The 17,850-nt window shown below is 43.9% G+C and overlaps 2 protein-coding genes across 10 annotated transcripts; both read left to right on the top strand.

Annotated features, from left to right (window-relative positions):
* The first annotated feature begins 104 nt into the window (after nucleotides 1-104).
* hfm1 (helicase for meiosis 1) lies at nucleotides 105-13,561 on the top strand. 8 transcript variants are annotated; one of them, XM_084706919.1, is made up of 41 exons: nucleotides 272-491; nucleotides 2,151-2,224; nucleotides 2,410-2,519; nucleotides 2,634-2,868; nucleotides 3,018-3,042; nucleotides 3,127-3,295; nucleotides 3,694-3,735; nucleotides 3,833-3,903; nucleotides 3,995-4,127; nucleotides 4,213-4,364; nucleotides 4,459-4,536; nucleotides 4,840-4,995; nucleotides 5,111-5,311; nucleotides 5,416-5,504; nucleotides 6,147-6,190; nucleotides 6,279-6,380; nucleotides 6,620-6,765; nucleotides 6,854-6,948; nucleotides 7,069-7,202; nucleotides 7,338-7,385; nucleotides 7,477-7,557; nucleotides 7,666-7,757; nucleotides 8,322-8,428; nucleotides 8,550-8,597; nucleotides 8,691-8,788; nucleotides 8,913-9,047; nucleotides 9,195-9,280; nucleotides 9,376-9,459; nucleotides 9,591-9,748; nucleotides 9,841-9,944; nucleotides 10,096-10,311; nucleotides 10,450-10,527; nucleotides 10,656-10,780; nucleotides 10,891-10,973; nucleotides 11,138-11,220; nucleotides 11,880-11,969; nucleotides 12,160-12,399; nucleotides 12,538-12,610; nucleotides 12,717-12,810; nucleotides 12,903-13,054; nucleotides 13,163-13,561. In XM_084706919.1, the coding sequence occupies exons 2-41, from the start codon at nucleotides 2,154-2,156 to the stop codon at nucleotides 13,224-13,226; spliced, it is 4,392 nt and encodes a 1,463-aa protein (XP_084563045.1). In that variant the 5' UTR covers nucleotides 272-491; nucleotides 2,151-2,153; the 3' UTR covers nucleotides 13,227-13,561. The 8 variants fall into 8 exon arrangements, with proteins under 8 accessions (XP_084563043.1, XP_084563042.1, XP_084563045.1 ...); XM_084706917.1 differs by lacking the exon at nucleotides 272-491 and adding an exon at nucleotides 105-247 and having other exon boundaries at nucleotides 2,154-2,224; nucleotides 3,018-3,295; XM_084706916.1 differs by lacking the exon at nucleotides 272-491 and adding an exon at nucleotides 145-247 and having other exon boundaries at nucleotides 3,018-3,295.
* Nucleotides 13,562-13,786: 225 nt separating this feature from the next.
* cdc7 (cell division cycle 7 homolog (S. cerevisiae)) lies at nucleotides 13,787-17,804 on the top strand. 2 transcript variants are annotated; one of them, XM_084706928.1, is made up of 12 exons: nucleotides 13,787-13,956; nucleotides 14,216-14,319; nucleotides 14,404-14,490; nucleotides 14,595-14,730; nucleotides 14,840-14,933; nucleotides 15,012-15,154; nucleotides 15,252-15,546; nucleotides 15,696-15,797; nucleotides 16,380-16,561; nucleotides 16,701-16,783; nucleotides 16,863-17,012; nucleotides 17,165-17,804. In XM_084706928.1, the coding sequence occupies exons 2-12, from the start codon at nucleotides 14,229-14,231 to the stop codon at nucleotides 17,491-17,493; spliced, it is 1,692 nt and encodes a 563-aa protein (XP_084563054.1). In that variant the 5' UTR covers nucleotides 13,787-13,956; nucleotides 14,216-14,228; the 3' UTR covers nucleotides 17,494-17,804. The 2 variants fall into 2 exon arrangements, with proteins under 2 accessions (XP_084563054.1, XP_084563055.1); XM_084706929.1 differs by having other exon boundaries at nucleotides 13,788-13,956; nucleotides 15,252-15,315.
* Nucleotides 17,805-17,850: the final 46 nt, after the last annotated feature.

The raw sequence follows: 17,850 nt of genomic DNA, 5'->3' as shown, positions 1-17,850 counted from the left end.
GAAACAATTAAATAAAATCCAACGTTTATTTATTTTCATAGATTATAAAATGAATATCATACATCCACTGATAATTTACACCTTATGTTCCCTTATCTTGTTATTTTGTGTCTGGTTTAGTAATTGGCCTACTGTAGGCCGCCAACTGGACCTTCGACCATCACACCTGACAGCATAGTAGCATACAATGTATCGGCATAAAGTTAGGCCTAGGTAGATGAAGAGGTCAAATACTTTATAAAGATTGGTAAGTACCAACAAGCTTCGTGGTTTTAAAATTAGTATAGTTTAATACAGGAACTTCCATCAGCAAACTACGTGTTTAACATGCTACTACATGTGGCCATATGACAGATGCGCGGGCAAAGATCAGTAGTCTCGTGCCCACCCCCTGTATAATTAAAATACCAGTTTGCCTGTCAGTGGCTGTTCTATTTAGCTAACCAGTTATTTTTGGGAGGAAATTTAGAAACGCTAATCCACGTACAAAAGTAAGTACAATACCTACTAGATAGTAGGCTATAAGTGTGCTAAAGGACTGAATTTAATTGATACTGGACAATGAGTGCTAGCAAGCTAGTGTAGCTAGCACAACCGTCTGTACCAGCACATTTTGTACTAGAACTGCATAATGACTCACCGACGTCATTTAAGCTAGTCATTACGTGTGGCACGACTATCACTTAAAGCAGTACTGTTAATTAGTTAGTTATATAAACAGAATAGAGTCAGGGCTCGACATTAAGACTTGTCCGCTTGTCCGGGACTAGTGAATATTTTATAGGGCAAGTGGAAGAGAACTTTACCTGTCCCACTGGAGAAGTTAAAACTCAAACTAAATAAAATGATTTGTTATAGTAATTCCAATTTAATTGGAAGTAACTTCCAATTATTACGTCTATTTTACAGAATTTATTTGACCGAATCCTGCATTAGCAAAACACAAAATAAGTGGCTTCGTCCCAAGATCTCTACAGACCGTGCAGCTAATTTAATGCTTAACACTTGAACGGGGGCTTATTACTGTACTTGAAATAGGAATTGTTTACTGTGTCATCGCAATTACACCATCAGGGCTTAAAAAACTGTGACTTGCTCAAGTAGGCAAATGGCTAGTTTAACATTTCATAATAAATTCAGTAAATCAAGCAACGCTGTAAGACCCAGTGAAATGTTATACAGCTAGCAAACTAACGTTAGCTAGCTTTGCTACGACATTGGCTAGCTCTACTTTGGTAGGCTATCCTCAGTATTTGCAAGCTATCTAATATTATACTGTATCTAAAATATGAGAAATGGCCGCGAGACAAGCTTTCACGGGTGTTCGCGTGTCTACGTTTCTTCACTCCGTGGGCCTGCACCTCTCCATTACGTTAGCAGAACTACTTTGTTTGCGTTGCCTTCTCAGCATCAAATGATACAAGGTTTGGTGTGAGAGCGCCTTAGCAGGGGCGATTCTAGGATCAGACCTCTAGGGGTGCTCAGCCCCCAATTAGAATGTGACATGGATACAGTGCCTTGCTAAGGTGCTAAACCCCCTTGCTAATATAAATCCCTAATTTCACTTGATAATAATTAATACATTTATGTATTATTATGCAAAATATTGAATGAATGAAAAAACTAAGGATGTCCCTTTCTTCATGAACTACCAGCATCAAATGATAAAGAATAAGATTTTTTATTTATTTTATTTTTTTAGGGGTGCTTGAGCTAAAATCACCACTGGTGTATAGCCTACATTACAGTTGAATATTTGCTGATATTTAACTACATACATTTAACCGATACAAATGCTGCTAAAGCTTGCTAGGTACACCACTGCCGACGCTAGCAAACGAGAAATGTCAACACAATTTTTTTTATATATATAAAATGATAAATCTTTACCTGGACAAGTGATTTTTTGTGTATGGACAAGTGAAACGTTAATGTACTTGTCCAAAGGACAAGTGCCTCAAAAAGTTAATGTCGAGCCCTGAGAGTTCATGGCTGCATGAACGAATGATATCCAACCAGGCGTACCAACAATAGTTTGTCCAACAATAGTTTGACTATCCAATTATTTCAAGGCAACAATTCACATGGATATTTAGGTTCCTCCCTCTCTCCTCATATGGATCACATGACCATAACATATTTTACCTAAGGAGATGTTGGACCCTGAAGACTGCAGCCTGTCCTTAGACAGCCTGTTCTTTGAAGGGCCAGTTGTGCACAAAGTGTGAGTATAAAACGAGGAACATATCTGAGACTTGGCTGCTCTCGGAGGAATAGTGGTCTCTGGGGTTGGGACAGCTTCCCACATTAGTCCTCACAGGATCTTGACTTGGCATTCAGGAACGAATATACTGATATGAACTAGAGATATAATATCTATTCAACCTGTCACTTTCCAATTGTCATTAGAAAGCCACTTTGTCAAGAGGTAAGGCATTGGCAGTTGGAACCCCCTCCCTCCAACTCCCAGATTCCGTCTACTCAGGACATTCAGAGAGAGGCAGAGAGTTTACCATACAGTAAGTTCAAGCAGCATAAGGTGTGTCCCAGCACAATCTTTCCCAGCAATAGGATCAATTAGATTCTGTTTCATAAATCACAACACACACACTCTCCTTTCACCTCTAACACAGGTTTCTCTCAGAAGTCTAAGACATTTCTCCCACCACTGAAAAGAGTAGAAGGCAGTGACAAATTCACCATCAGAAATACACACTTTCCAAACATTGATGATGGAAAAGAGCCTGGGGAGGAAGACAGGTATAGCCCCTGGGAGGTTGAAGCTAAGAGTTACAGAGTTAGCAGTGAAACCCCACAAGATTCCTGTCATGTGCTGGAGATGAGAAGTTTCCCCCCTCTAAGGAGAAGGTAAGTGGACCAATTATGAGTGTCTTGACTGTAGCCTGCTTATTAAGACAGTTTATTGAGTACAGCTTTTTCTAAAGAGAAAAATATCATCAATATTTGATTGTAGAATCAATTATCAACATTTTCTATCCCTCCCTGTATGATTCCAGTTTGTTCAAACCCCCAAGAGAGCAGGTAGCAAACAGCGAAGAAACAGACGTGAGCAGCAACCACAGAAGCCAGCCAAGACCCAGAGCACAAACTTTCCCTCGCCACCAGGTTTCCATGGCGACAGAGCTTCAGCCGGTGAGCCAGTCAGCTGCTGTCCCTAGGCCCCTCCCAGGTCTGGGCCCGCCTGCAGCGGGTGGTCCCCTGCAGCCGATGCTGGAAAAGGGGACAAAGAAGGCTCATGTTCTACCCATGACACCCCAGCCCCTCCACATTCAAGGTGCAGTTCAGACAGACTGATTGCTTGTCTGCATTTTTAAAAGGATGCCAAATAGCCAAATAGATTAAGGTGTAAAGAGGGGAAATTCAGGAAAAACAAACAAACATGAATACTCCCTTAAAAAGACGGCATTTCTTTTTTCAGTGTGTTTCCATCAATTCGCTGTAGATTATGATGACAAATAATGAAGGGGGGGTGGATCATTTTATAGAAATGTGATCAAATGGAAATTATTTAATGTCTAAATTATATGCATGTTGGATTGATGAAAATACTTTAAATGCCACTGCAATGATGACAGATGACCACTAGATGGCGTTGTTAAAGCCTTGATGGGTTGACCTGTCAAGGCCTATGGATTAAAAACGTTGTTTCTGCAATTTATCCTCTGTTGTTAGGTAGTTCTGGGGCTGGAGTGCTCCGTCCAGTGTCTGAAATCCGTATCCTTTATTTCAAAGAACGAGAGCATAAATGTTTAAACCTGTATGATGCATAAAAAGCAAATGTATTTGGAATGTTTCCTCAGCACAACCACAGCTGCAAAGTTCAGATCTGTTTTCAAGGAGTTCCCTTTTTTCAACTATGTCCAGTCTAAAGCCCTAGATGATGTAAGCACAAATAATGAATGATGGGCATTGCTGGTTCCGCCTATCAGAATCCGATCAGAATCAGATAATACACACATCTAACTGTTTACAGGTCCTTTACACAAGTAAGAACTTTGTGGCTTGTGCCCCAACTGGCTCTGGTAAAACAGTGCTGTTTGAGCTAGCCATCACCCGATTACTGATGGAGACCTCAGAGCCCTGGAGAAATGTCAAAGCTGTATACAGTAAGCACTCTGTCTCCATGGAAAATCAATGACAAATGGTAATTTGGTGATGGTAATGGGTAATGCAGTCTTACATACTTCTCAGTGGCCCCAATCAAAGCTTTGTGCAGCCAGCGGTATGAAGACTGGAAACAGAAGTTTGGACCTCTGGGGCTGAGCTGCAAGGAGTTGACAGGAGACACAGAAATCGATGACTTCTTTGAGATTCAGGATGCCCACATCATTATGACTACGCCAGTGAGGGAAACACTGTGGTGATATAGTCTAGGGCCGTGTTAGCATGTCATTTAACATGCCATTGATGTGAAGTATTTGACGCTATTTTTCCAAGGAAAAATGGGACAGCATGACCAGGAAGTGGAGGGATAACTGCCTGTTGCAGTTGGTCCGGCTCTTTCTGATTGATGAGGTCAGCATCCCACTGGGCCTGTTAAATGCCCCCTCAGAAATGGCAACTGCACAGTATTGACGTGTTACTACTTGTTAGGGTTAGGGCTACGGAAGGTTAATGTAACACTGAAGGGTAAGATGAGAGTATTAGTAAATAGGTAAAAAGGCCTTTATAATATGCTTATTGACAAGACTTAATAACTTAAGGCCTTATCGCAAGCACTCGGATCGAAAAGTGGAAAAGTGTTACTGACAGTTTCATATGTGGTCGTTTTATAGATATATCTTTCATTCATCCTTATTTGATACATTCCGCTCTCAGGTCCATGTGGTGAAGGACAAGACTCGTGGAGCCACACTGGAGGTGGTGGTGAGTAGGATGAAAACAGTCCACGCCTACCGGATCTCTGAGAACCCCCAGGCAGACCTCTCAATGAGGTTCGTGGCCGTCTCTGCCACCATTCCCAACATCGCAGACGTGAGTAAGCGGCCAGAAGACGACCACGCGAAGGGTTGTTAAGTGCACCAGTCACGCTGGAATGTTGGATGGATTTTTCTTCCTTGGTTGGTCTTGTGTGATTGTGCGTATGCAGATAGCTGACTGGCTCTGTGACTCTGGAGGCCCTGCTACGTGTCTGGAGATGGATGAGAGCCACCGGCCGGTCAAGCTGAGGAAGGTGGTGCTGGGCTTTCCCTGCAGCAGCAACCAGACCGAGTTCAAGTTTGACCTGTCGCTCAACTACAAGATGGCCAACATCATTCAGACCTACTCAGACCATAAGCCTTCTCTTGTGGTGGGACCCCTCTCTCCCTGTTTTCTTACTCCACTACGGCGAGGTATTCATTTCAGTTCAGGCAGTGCGACTGTGGTTGACGTTGTTTCCTTGTATTCCTACAGTTTTGCTCCACCAGAAAGGGAGTTCAGCAGTCAGCCACTGTCCTGGCCAAGGATGCCAGATTCATCATGAGCATCGATCATAAGCAGAGGTGTGAACCTTTCCTAGTTATTCGGTACTTGGTGTTGTTTATCTGGCAAAACCAGGAACCAGGCATACATGAACCATATGAACCATACAAGAACCAGGCATACATGAACAATATGAACCATATAGGAACCAGGCATACATGAACCATATGAACCATATAGGAACCAGGCATACATGAACCATATGAACCATCCAGGAACCAGGCATACATGAACCATATGAACCATATAGGAACCAGGCATACATGAACCATATGAACCATATAGGAACCAGGCATACATGAACCATATGAACCATATAGGAACCAGGCATACATGAACCATATAAACCATATAGGATCCAGGCATACATGAACCATATGAACCATACAGGAACCAGGCATACATGAACCATATGAACCATATAGGAACCAGGCATACATGAACCATATGAACCATACAGGAACCAGGCATACATGAACCATATAGGAACCAGGCATACATGAACCATATGAACCATATAGGAACCAGGCATACATGAACCATACAGGAACCAGGCATACATGAACCATATGAACCATACAGGAACCCAGAACCAGCCGGGCAAACATGACTTCATACTTGTCAGTCACACTGAACCAGAGTTGCTGGTAATCTTGTTTCAGGTTGACGAAGTATGCAAACTCCATCCAAGATTCTAAACTCAGAGGTGGGTAAAGATTCATGTTGTGAATGTCCAAGGAGGATCCTCACAGGCAAGAAGGCTGTTAATAACCATCTGTGTTGAACCTGTCCAGATCTGGTGCTGGTGGGCGTTGGTTACCACCATGCCGGAGTTGATATGTCAGACAGGAAGTGCATTGAAGAGGCCTTCACCATGGGAGACCTGCCTGTACTGTGTGAGCACTACACCCGCTACACCACGTCATAGCTGTTCACTTGAAGATACAAGCATCAAGATAAAAACAGACCCAGACTGTCTGTGTTAACAGTTTTCCAGTCTTTAGTATGTAATATAATTGAATGGGAAAATATGAAATAACATCTATTGCCAGATGTGTGTATTCTTCGGGAAGGTTTGTGATGGGGAGATATCCCTAAATGGCCAAAATGGGGGGAACCGATTGTTGTGTTTCAGTCACCACCAGCACACTTGCTATGGGCGTGAACCTGCCCGCCCACTTGGTGGTGATCAAGTCCACCATGCATTACATCGGGGGCTCCTGCGAGGAGTACAGCGAGGCCGACATGCTGCAGATGATTGGTCGAGCCGGCCGGCCGCAGGTACACAGACGAAGGTGACATCGCAGCCAGTCTACACAGAGGATCAGCACCAGCAGCTATTTTGTTTTGAAATACTTTCTGTTTATAGTTTGATTCCTCGGCGACTGCAGTGATCATGACCAAGTCCCAAACCAAAGACAAGTACATGCAGCTCATGAATGGGGCAGAGATCATAGAGAGCAGGTATGGACTAACTTGCACGGTCTCGCTCTTAGACCACACATATTATTATTATAATATAAATATATGTTTTTTTTATTTCTCTTCAATACTCGGCACCCCAAATGTTGTTGTCCTACCTAGCTTGCATGGTCACCTGGTGGAGCACCTGAATGCTGAGATCGTCCTCCACACCATCTCTGACGTCCATATGGCCCTGGACTGGATCCGCTCCACCTTCCTCTACATCCGAGCCCTGAAGAACCCCAAACACTACGGTAAGGGGTGCAACCAGGACACAGCCTCTCTGCTCAAATATCTGGTTTCTTCTTCTTGGTAAAAAGACAAAGTAGACCAAGTTCAGTGCCTCACGGAGAGAAAAAGAAAACACCTTCTCATGATTCCTTTTGCAGGGTTTTCCAGTGATCTGGACAGACGTGGAATTGAAGCTAAATTACAAGGTAGGCTGTCAATGTTTTCCTGGAAGTCTGCAGACTTCTTGTAAAAAAGTCCTCAATAACTAAGTGAGTGACTCTCTTCACTCGTCCTCAGAGCTCTGTTTGAAGAACCTCAACTCGCTGGCGTCCGTAGACCTGGTCACCATGGATGAAGATGTCAACATCAAAGCTACAGGTGAGCCATTCTCGTTGAATTGTCCATCATTTCAAGTTTCTTTGTATATTTCAGTCAACACTAGATGCGTCGGCGACCTTGGAATCTCATGTGTATCGTCCTCCTCAGAGGGAGGCAGGCTGATGGCGAGATACTGTGTAGCCTTCGACACCATGAAGGAGTTCAGCAAAGTGTCTGGAACAGAGACCTTACCTGAGATGGTAGGAATTGTGTAAGGCAGATTTTCTGTGTTCATGTGCAGCCTGAGTCTCTGTAAGGTCAAGAGGTCCTGCGGCGAGGCCCCCTCTGAACAGAATATAGCACACAGCCCAGACAGTTAGGATACAGTAAGGCAAAACATGTACAAACTGGGACTTGTGAAATTAACGACCAGTTCACCTGCTGAACGTTCTAGTGTATCAGTGCACTGACCACTGAAGACCCGTTAAGGAAGTAATTCTGTGCATTCTATATCTGTACTGTCCAACTTATGTATTTAAGCATAGCTGAGTTCTCACTCATGCTATCAGTTTGTCTTGACCTGATTGTTTGATCTGGGCTGCCCGACTAATAAACCAAAAGTCAACTCCTTTCCTTTGTCGTGACTCCTTCCGGCCTGCCTTATCCAGAATATCCATCTTATCAAATTGCTTTAGATTACTTTGCTTTTGTTGTTAGTCAGGTCACTGGCTTTATTGGCATGAATATGTCAACTTGATGAAGATTCATAGAGAATTGAGATGATCATTCAGGAATACTCAAATCAAAGCTGGTGTTTCACCCAGATTGAACTGCTGGCAAAGGGCAAAGAGTTCTCTGATGTGCAACTGAGAGTTAATGAGAAGAGAACTCTGAACACACTTAACAAGGACAAGAACAGGATCACCATCAGGTCAGAGTAAAACATGTTCTAGAATGAGTGAACAGGTCATAAGTAGGTAGTATACAAGAGCAACAGGAATAATGTTTTTTGGGGGGGTTCCACAACTAAAAGTGGATGTTTTATTCAACAGGTATTCCATGGAAGGAAAAATCAAAAACAACGAAATGAAAGTGAACTGGTATGTCAAGCAGGGATGATTGTACTGCCTTATTCAAGCAAGCAGGGAGTTCCAGTTCTAGTTGACAGTTGTGTGTCACTCTCTTCTCTTCAGCTTGATTCAGGCTCAGCTGAGCTCCATCCCTATCCAGGAGTTTGGGCTCACCCAGGATACAGCAAAAATCTTCAGAAATGGAGTCAGAATCAGCAAATGTATGTATTAACTTGTGTTTGAGTGTGATGAAAATATAGCAGTGAGACTTAACAATAAGTAGAACAAGCTCAAATTAAGTTTTTTGTTGTCATAAATGGTTCCTGTTGTTTTGACCATCACTAGGTTTGGCAGAGTTCCTAAACCAGCGCTCCAGGACCGGCTTCTCTGCTCTTCTCAGCGCCCTGATCCTGGCCAAGTGTTTCAGGGCTAAGCTGTGGGAGAACTCACCCTATGTTTCTAAGCAACTGGAGAAAATAGGTTCAGTGTTAACATCAGCAGCAAATGCTTATATCAAATGTGTTGATGCTCATATTGTTTTCTTTACCTTGTGTTTTTTATTTGACCTAAAAGATCCATTTTCAAATCTTGAGTTTGTGTAATAGTACACTTTCATCTTTGTTCCAGGATTGACCCTCTCAACTGCCCTGGTGAATGCTGGCCTCACCACCTTCAACAAGATCGAACAAACCAACGCCAGAGAACTGGAGCTGGTGAGATCTCACCTCTGATATGTTACAGTATGGATGACTCAACTGATCTATTTCCAGCAGTTTCACAGCACTGATAAGTTCATTGGTATTGCCAGATTGTCAACAGACATCCTCCATTTGGCAATCAAATCAGAGAGTCCATCATCCGTCTCCCCAAGTATGAAGCTAGTTTGGAGCAGGTATTATGCATGGTGAAAATTCCCGCCCATGACTTCCTGCGCGGCATTTACAATCAAAAGAAAATCTCGATACAATTGATTAGGTTTTAGTTTGATTTGACAGAAGATTCCTAGATGATTGTCTGTCCCAGCTTCCGAGATACAGCGTTGCCACTGCAGAGATCGTGGTGACGGTCAACTTGAAGAACCGTGAGGATCTGCTGTCTAAGAGGACAGCTCCCGACCACCACTATGTCACCCTGCTTATTGGGGACTGTGACAACAACGTGGTCTTCCTGCAAAAACTCTCGTAAGACACCGTCTCCCTTTGTGGCCTGATGTATCCACAAACACACACACATACATCACATAACCCCCTCCCCCCTCTCTCTCTTTCATCAGAGACTTGATGCTGTTAAAATCTGGCAGTTGGTCCAAGAAGATTGAGGTTGCAAAAGCTTCAAAAGGAGAGGAGATCAGTGTGAATCTGATCAGCTCAGAATACGGTAGGGCAGATAGAATCTGGACATCAACACAGTGTCTTTACTTTACGTCACATCAACGCCCGCAACCCATACCTTTTCAGAGTTGGAATGAAAAATGCTACCATGTTTCCGTCATTGCCCTATTTCAGCCATGCCATGCTCTGTCTTATAGTGGGACTTGACATTCAGCAGAAGTTCAGTGCCTACTATTCAGGAGCAAAGAGGTTTGGAGCTGAACCTATGGAGCCCCCTCCACCTGGGATGCAGAGAGCCCTGACCTGCCATCAGAGTGCCCAGGGCTCAGGGCCCAGAGCCCAGCCCCCAGCTCCACAGGCTGGGGCGGCTGCACAGGGGAGGAATGCCACATCCATATGTGAGACACAAAAGGGTAGGTCTGTTGTCCTACGTTAATGTAACAACAGATATGGATTATATCTTGAAACTTGTATTGACATTGATCCATGAAAATAGCCAGGCTTTTTACTGCAGTTAATGTGTGTTTGATGCGTGTCTTGCTCTAACATAGGCCTCTCAGAACCAGATCCTGGCAAAAGGCAGTGCAACCACTTCTGCAAAAACAAGGATCTGTGTGGCCATGACTGCTGTGAGTGCTGCCACTCAAACAGATGGCCACATCCAGTGGTCTGACAGAAACATGGAGACCATTGACATGAAATTTGACCTATTGTATGGTTCTGTTCTATATTCTCTGGATGGGGCTGTGTTCCCTAGGCAAAGTTGGAGTGCCCAGGGTTATGAAGAGGCCTGTGAATCCTGGGTCGAGTTTCTCCTCCTACCTCAGAGACTTGAAGAATAGGAGCGATGCGCTGGCTGAGACGCCTGTCAAACGCCTCAAGGTCAAGGAAATGTGAACTCTTCGTTTTACTATGATTCTGATCACTCGTGTGAACTACTCTTGTTAACTAATACTGAAACTACATTCTTCTTTACCTTCTCTGATATTTAGATGAGAATGTGTGGTGACAGTGAGTCTGTAAATGTGCAGCAGTTCTCATATAAACCCAAGCCCATCCTACCTAGTGTCAGCAGGTAAACCATCTCCTCCTGTTGCAAAACACAACTGAAGATGTACAATAACTATCTCTGACTGCATACAACCACTGACCATAAACCGTTTCTTGATGAAATTGACAAATTACATTAATGATTGCAGTTGAAAGGAGTGATTCCCTTTACCTGTATATGTTTTGAAGGTACCACAGTGCTCAGAGTGTAGAATCAGCAGAGGGGTTTGCTACAACTCAAGAACTGGCATATCAGGAAAGCTTTGACAATGGTAAACAATGCAGAACTACTAATACACAACTAATGCATTCATTGTTCATGGGGATTTTAGCAATTGATATGGTTTCACCTTCGGATTTCGCAAGGCTGCAGGCCATTGTTAAGCTGTGCTTAAAGCTATTGTCCTGTGAGCCGCCTATCACACACGCTGTTGACTTTCTGAAACTTGTCTCCTGATTTTGTTGTGGCTTTGGGTCTTCCTGTCAGAGTTTCCTCCAGGTTCCTTTTGATGGTGTAGGAAACTGTACTCACTGACACCTTGGCTTTCTTGGCAATTTTCTATCTAAGATAAAGACCTACACTTTTAAGGGTAATAATGGTCTGTCTTAGCCCCGCCCCTTACTCACAGCCCAACGGGGAGTTATCAGACTCATATTCTGACTAGAATTATAAGTATGACAACGTCAGGCTAGGTCTGTCTGTCTTCCTTTGTTAATTGAAAAAAACGTAACTTTTTTTAAAACTTCTGGCTGTTTACCGTTTACTTTTGTACCATTCCAGGTTATTCACTGGACTTGAACTGCTCAAATTTCAACAAAAAAAATGGGGTGTTCTAAAACCTTTGACCGATTATGTATATAGACACTCAACGAGTAAAATAAACACTCTTGGTGTTAAAAAATACACTTTGAAATGTCCGTATTCCTGCAGAGTATGGTGACTACCTAGAAGATATCTATGAGACCATGGGAGTAGAGAAGGAGGCGGTTCCAGCTATCCAGACCCCTGCCCTGTCACAAAGTATGGCTGCCAGCTCCCAACACACTGACAGAACCACAAAGCATTATGTAGCACTCCTGGCTAATTAAGCAGTGTGTGAATGGTTACAATACATGTCATGTGAACATGGCATTCAACTACTTTTTATCGTAACAGCTTACTTATGTGATGGAAATGTATCAACCAGGCCTAACTGTGTTTTTTTCTTCAGGCGTCCCCGTTTGGAGTAAACCAGCTGTTCACAGTGAGAACAGAGGTTACGCAGAGAGTCCCAGCACTGGTTCTGTCAACGACAGCAGCTTCTTGTCGTCACTGCACACCCCGAATGTGAACTTTGACCTGGGAGATGAATGGGATGACTGGGATGACTTTGACGAGGAGAACTTGGTACATGCTAGTGAGATGCCCTGCACTGCCAAAACACTGGCAGTGGACTGCAGCAAGTCACAAGGTAGATACTCAGCTGCTGGGTATTTTCAAGTTATGAATTATAACAGTAAAAGAAAGTAAAAATGAATCTGTATCGACTCATCCTTTTTGCCTGATTGATCACTACATACAGCTATAGTAACACAGTTTTTGTCTTCAGGCTACTCAACACCACATCCTCCCATTCAAGCACAACTGAAACCACGCTTCACTATGACTAGCACCCCAGTAAGGTGAGGCCAAGCTACAGACGTATCACAGTCACAACGACAACAATCTGTTTGACACTACATGTAACTTGTGAGTCTGCATGAGACATGTAGTCTGCTTGTGTTTCAGGCCAGCTGTTATTCCAGAGATGTCCATGTCAGTAACCCCTCCTCCAGTCAGACCACGCCACCAGACCTCCGCACCCTGGAATCACCATGACAAGGTAACTGTGACAACTTACAATGTCAGACTGTGTCTCTGTTAGTCCTACCAGAAACACAAACACCAAAACCTGTTATTTCCGACCTTATACAGAAAGCCTTCAGTGAAACAACAGGAAATGCACCAACTCTGCCATTTTCCAAACCGAGTGACATAGAAACAGTATCCTCAGGAGGAAGGTTTGATTTCTTCTCCAAGAAGACTGACATTATCCCTAACAATACAAATGTGACTGGAAATACCAGGTAGAGACACATATCAAACAGATCAAACACATCATCAGAAACATTTATTCTACATGTGTTGAACATTATAAAATCGAACGATTCAATTTGTTCTCCCTTTGTTTAAAGGACTCAAGTAGAAGACAACAGAGAAGTAGAGGCCTTCCTTGGAATCTTTGATGGAATCTTTTAGTTGTGTCTAATGATGTCAGGGTTTGTTTGTTGTTTTTTGTATTATGTTGTTTGTTGGTATTGTGTTATGGTGTTGTGTGGTATGGTGTTCATATATTGCTGACTATTTAATGCTTGTTATACTGCTTTTTATGGATATTTATGCTGGACATTTTCAAATGCATGGATTCTGATGATGATTCAACAATATATTTATCTGTTATATATTATTTATCATAGCAAATGTGCGTGTCAAAAAATACTTTCCAAGGAACTTCATTGATAGGTATGTACAGTAAACGACAGGCATTTGCCAGATGCACTCATACGACAGATGAATAAAATATGAAGTTAAACGCTAAACCTTTTGTTATATATAACTATTCTTTGAATTCCTACAAGACTGCTCCCTATACTGTATAGCCTAAACGTTAGTTTATTGTCATAACAGATAGATTGTACGTTTAAATATCTAATTTCGCTTTTACGTTTAATGTTTTTAGCATAACCTTTATTATAGTTGTGCCAAGTTACATATGACTCTATTCACAGACGTGACGTCAATCCGCGTCAGTTTTAGCGCGGAGTTTGCTGTTGGCGGACAAAACCACAGAAGAGACAGAGTTTTAGGAAATATGTCTGAAACTGTCGGTTGTAATTCCTTGTGTAAAACATGTATGCTTTTACTTTGTGTCTGATATAAATCATTTGAATCTGCTCAACTATTAAGCCAACCAACTTTATTATACAAGGTAAGTTGTGTTTGTGTTCGTTCAACTAGCAAGCATAGCTAATCTAGCTAGTCATCTCGACCTAAGTAACATGACAGAGTTAGCTATCTTTGTTTGGAAAGGAGTAACATAGCTAGCAAACTTCGTACAGTAAATTTGCACTTTTCAACTGCTTGCAAGATATCACACCGCTTATTTGTGTACCTGACCTCTGTTTAGTTTTTTTGCCACCTGCAGAAATGTTAATCTTTGCATTCGTCTCTATTTGATATCCAACAAGTGTCTGGTTAGCCATGGAAGAAACTGGTCCATCTCGCAATGACAGCCAGAGCATCGATGGCCACGTTAAAGCAGACAAAAAAAAGAGAGGAAGGAAAGTGTCAAGTAAGTCTGATGTCAGTATAGTCTAACTATCAATGTATGGTTTACATGTTATGTACTTAAACGGCATGTTATATCTGGCTCCAGGGGATGTGGAGACGGACATAGAGTACCTACTTAAGGCCGTGCCACAACTCTCTAAAGTATTTCGCATCACCGACAAAATTGGTGAAGGTAGGATATTACCTCAAGACATATTTTGCATTTTAAGGATTCATTTCTACCCAAACTACCAGCAAATTAAAACAGTCAACCTAAATAATGTATTTGTGTGTCAGGAACCTTCAGCTCAGTGTACCTGGGTGAAGCTCAGTTGATAGACGGGAGGAGAGAGAAGTTTGCCTTAAAGCACCTCATCCCCACCAGCCATCCCGTGAGGATCGCGGCTGAGCTCCAGTGCCTTACTGTGGCTGGGTGAGTCCCCACCCTCACGGTCACAACACTCTTGAGTTAACTGCAATGTAAACTAAAACCAGGATCAATAACATGTCTAAGTTTTCTATTCCCATATTTGATTGTTCAGGGGGAGAGAAAACGTAATGGGGGTGACCTACTGCTTCAGAAAAGACGACCATGTGGTGATTGTCATGCCCTATATGAAGCACCAACCCTTTGTGGTAAGTGGCCATGAACACAAGCCACATAATGTACACAACTTACTTTTTATAATGACTAATGGCATTTATCCTCCCTAGGACATCCTTGGCTCCCTGAGTTTTGAGGAGGTGCGTCTGTACATCTACCACTTGCTCAAGGCCCTCAGACACATCCACCAGTTTGGCATCATTCACAGAGATATCAAGCCCACCAACTTCCTGTACAACCGCCAGGAGAAAACGTAATGAAAACATAGTGAAGTTGTATGACTTGAATGCGCTTGAATACCCGACTGTTCATGAGCAAGAAAATCACATTGCTGTCGGTCATCTTTGCAGGTTTGCTCTGGTGGACTTTGGGCTGGCCCAGGGCACCGTGGACACCCAGATCGAGCTGCTCAAGGTGGTGAAGCAGAGGACCACCCAGAGGGGTGTGGGCTCCACAGGGAAGAAGGCCCCACAAGCACAGCCACCCCCAAGGGCCACCAGATTACCACTGTCAACCCCCCCCCAGCACCCCACCACCATCACAGCACCTCAACCCTCCTCCTCTTCCTCCTCCTCTACCTCAGTCAAGCCCGTGGCGAAGAGAGCGGCCACACTCGCCTCCACCAACCGCACTAAACGCACCAAGGTGGCACTGGGTGTACAGCTCTAACTAGATTTGGCTACTGTCCCATTACACACGTCCCCTTTACACCGCTTTTTGTAGTGATGTTACCGTCAGTGCTCATGGATTGTTTTTGGATTCGTGGGTGAGTTGTGTGTCTTCTGTCTGTCCAGGAGCTGTCAGGTCTGTGCAGAACCCCACGGGCCGTGTTTGGAGAGAGGAACCTCAACAGCTGCACCCCTGTCCCTGCCAAGTCAGCAGACACTAAGATAGAGGTGATTGTTAACTTTCTCTCTTCTTACTCTAAAGCAGCGGTCCCCAACCTTTTTTGCGCCACGGACCGGTTTAATGTTGCAATATTTTCACGGACCGGCCTTTAAGGCGTGGCGCATAAATACATAAAATAAAATGATACGACCGGCATACAAACGGTGGCATTTTCTAAATACAATAATAAACGTGAATCCACTGTGTACTCTTATGCAACTTTATTAGCAGCGGCCTCGTAACATCGTGCCAACAACATAACATGAATCCTCTCTGCCCTTATTATGTCCATGTCTCTGCGGCTCTGCCCCGCTCTGCCCCAAACACTCTCTGGTCGCTATGGTAATATTTAAACATGCCTTCAAAATAAGACGCAACACAAAAACAAATATTTAAGGTGCATGAAAAATACATTTATTTTTATTTTTTATAAAACTGAAATAATGTAATTATTTATTCTTTCTCTGCGGACCGGTACCTAATGACCCACGGACCGGTACCGGTCCGCGGCCCGGGGGTCGGGGACCGCTGCTCTAAAGGACTGACAGACAAAAGCTTCAATACAAATCTTTTTTTCTTTGTTTGGTCAGCTGGTAAAGCCGTCTAAAACTGAGGACCCTGCCGCACGGACGTTTGTCTCTGTCATCCGGCACCCTCTATCTGCAAGGACCCCAGCCAGCAGCCAAAAACAACCAAGGACCCCCGTCGTTAACTTGGGCCTCACCTGCAACTGCTACATGACTGACCGTGTCTGCAACGTCTGTATGTCTAGGTGAGGACTTGAAACCTCCTGTGGATTGAACCTACATCTATTTACTCCTGTTGTGGATGATGCCAGTCAGGGTTTATTGCTTTCGAAAAAGAGGCAGTCACTTCTTAGCTTGACAGAATCCTGATATTGTCTCCCACAGGAAACAGCAAGTGGCACCCAGGGCTGGCACTCCAGGGTTTAGAGCTCCAGAGGTCCTGACCAAATGCCCCAACCAGGGAACAGGTGAGGAGCCACCCTTACACACAGAACACACACCCCGCCGCGCCCAGGCCGGGCCCTTACAACTGTCTCCTGTGCGTAGCCATAGATATCTGGTCAGCCGGGGTGATCCTACTCTCTCTGCTCACTGGCCGCTACCCATTCTTCAAGGCCAATGACGACCTCATCGCCCTCGCCCAGATCATGACCATACGGGGTTCCAGAGAGACCACCCAGGCTGCAAAGGAGTTTGGTACGGTCAACTTGAATCACTCAAATCACACCCTAGTGAGGCTTGTGTAGCGTTTAACAGATTTTTTTTTAATCATGTTTTGTGGCTTGAGAAGAATGGCGCCCTTTGTAAAAAGACAGATGTTTCCCATGACGTACTGTTTGTCCCTGCAGGGAAAGCGGTGACGTGCAGCTGTGAGCTCCCTCGCCAGGACCTGAGGACTCTGTGTGAGACCCTGAGAGGGAGGCCGTCCCCAGACGATGAGGCCATGCCCCTTCACCCCCCCAACAGAGACATCGCCAACCCCCAGGAACCCCCCACGCAGGAGCCAGGGGGCAGGAGCGCTGAGGAGAATGTTCCAGAACCTCAGGATGGGGGGGGCTGGGACCAGGTGCCTGAGGAGGCCTATGACCTCCTGGACAGACTGCTGGATCTGAATCCAGCCACACGGATCACAGCCCAGCAGGCACTGCATCATCCACTGTTCACAGGCTTCTTCTGACACCCGCTTGGAACTTGTGTGTCATGTTCTGCTGTTATAGTATTGTTTGCTGGAATGTTGGCATCAAACTGCCATGGCCTCCATTCCTAGCCATAACATGAGTTATGACTGGATATGTGGACTTTTTAACTTGAACCACTGCCTGTTGATGTCAATGACTAGGATGTTTTATTAAGTATGTTGTTGGAGAGGATGTGATTATGCTTGTTGTCCCTTTGCCAAACTATGAGCCGTCTCAACTTGAATGTGTGTGTGTGAGACTGCTTGAATTGTCTGTTGTACCTCTATTTATTAAATATTTTTGCTCATGACATGTATTTGGAAAAGTGTAGACTTTCTAATAAACATTTTGAAAAA

This window comes from Hypomesus nipponensis, chromosome 10 (genome assembly GCF_054491055.1).
Source record: "Hypomesus nipponensis isolate SF chromosome 10, ASM5449105v1, whole genome shotgun sequence".
NCBI lineage: Eukaryota > Metazoa > Chordata > Actinopteri > Osmeriformes > Osmeridae > Hypomesus > Hypomesus nipponensis.
Note: the sequence above shows the minus strand (reverse complement) of the source record. Positions and strands in the feature narration are given on the sequence as shown.

What these genes read in the sequence shown, in the direction of transcription:
- hfm1 (XM_084706917.1), top strand. Translation starts at nt 2,154, where the DNA reads ATGTTGGACCCTGAAGACTGCAGCCTGTCCTTAGACAGCCTGTTCTTT. An exon ending in GTCGAGCCGGCCGGCCGCAG is followed by an intron (nt 6,766 to 6,853) that starts GTACACAGACGA and finishes TTCTGTTTATAG; the next exon opens with TTTGATTCCTCGGCGACTGC. An exon ending in GAAGAACCCCAAACACTACG is followed by an intron (nt 7,203 to 7,337) that starts GTAAGGGGTGCA and finishes TTCCTTTTGCAG; the next exon opens with GGTTTTCCAGTGATCTGGAC.
- cdc7 (XM_084706928.1), top strand. Translation starts at nt 14,229, where the DNA reads ATGGAAGAAACTGGTCCATCTCGCAATGACAGCCAGAGCATCGATGGC. An exon ending in GAGAGGAAGGAAAGTGTCAA is followed by an intron (nt 14,320 to 14,403) that starts GTAAGTCTGATG and finishes ATCTGGCTCCAG; the next exon opens with GGGATGTGGAGACGGACATA. An exon ending in TGCAACGTCTGTATGTCTAG is followed by an intron (nt 16,562 to 16,700) that starts GTGAGGACTTGA and finishes TGTCTCCCACAG; the next exon opens with GAAACAGCAAGTGGCACCCA.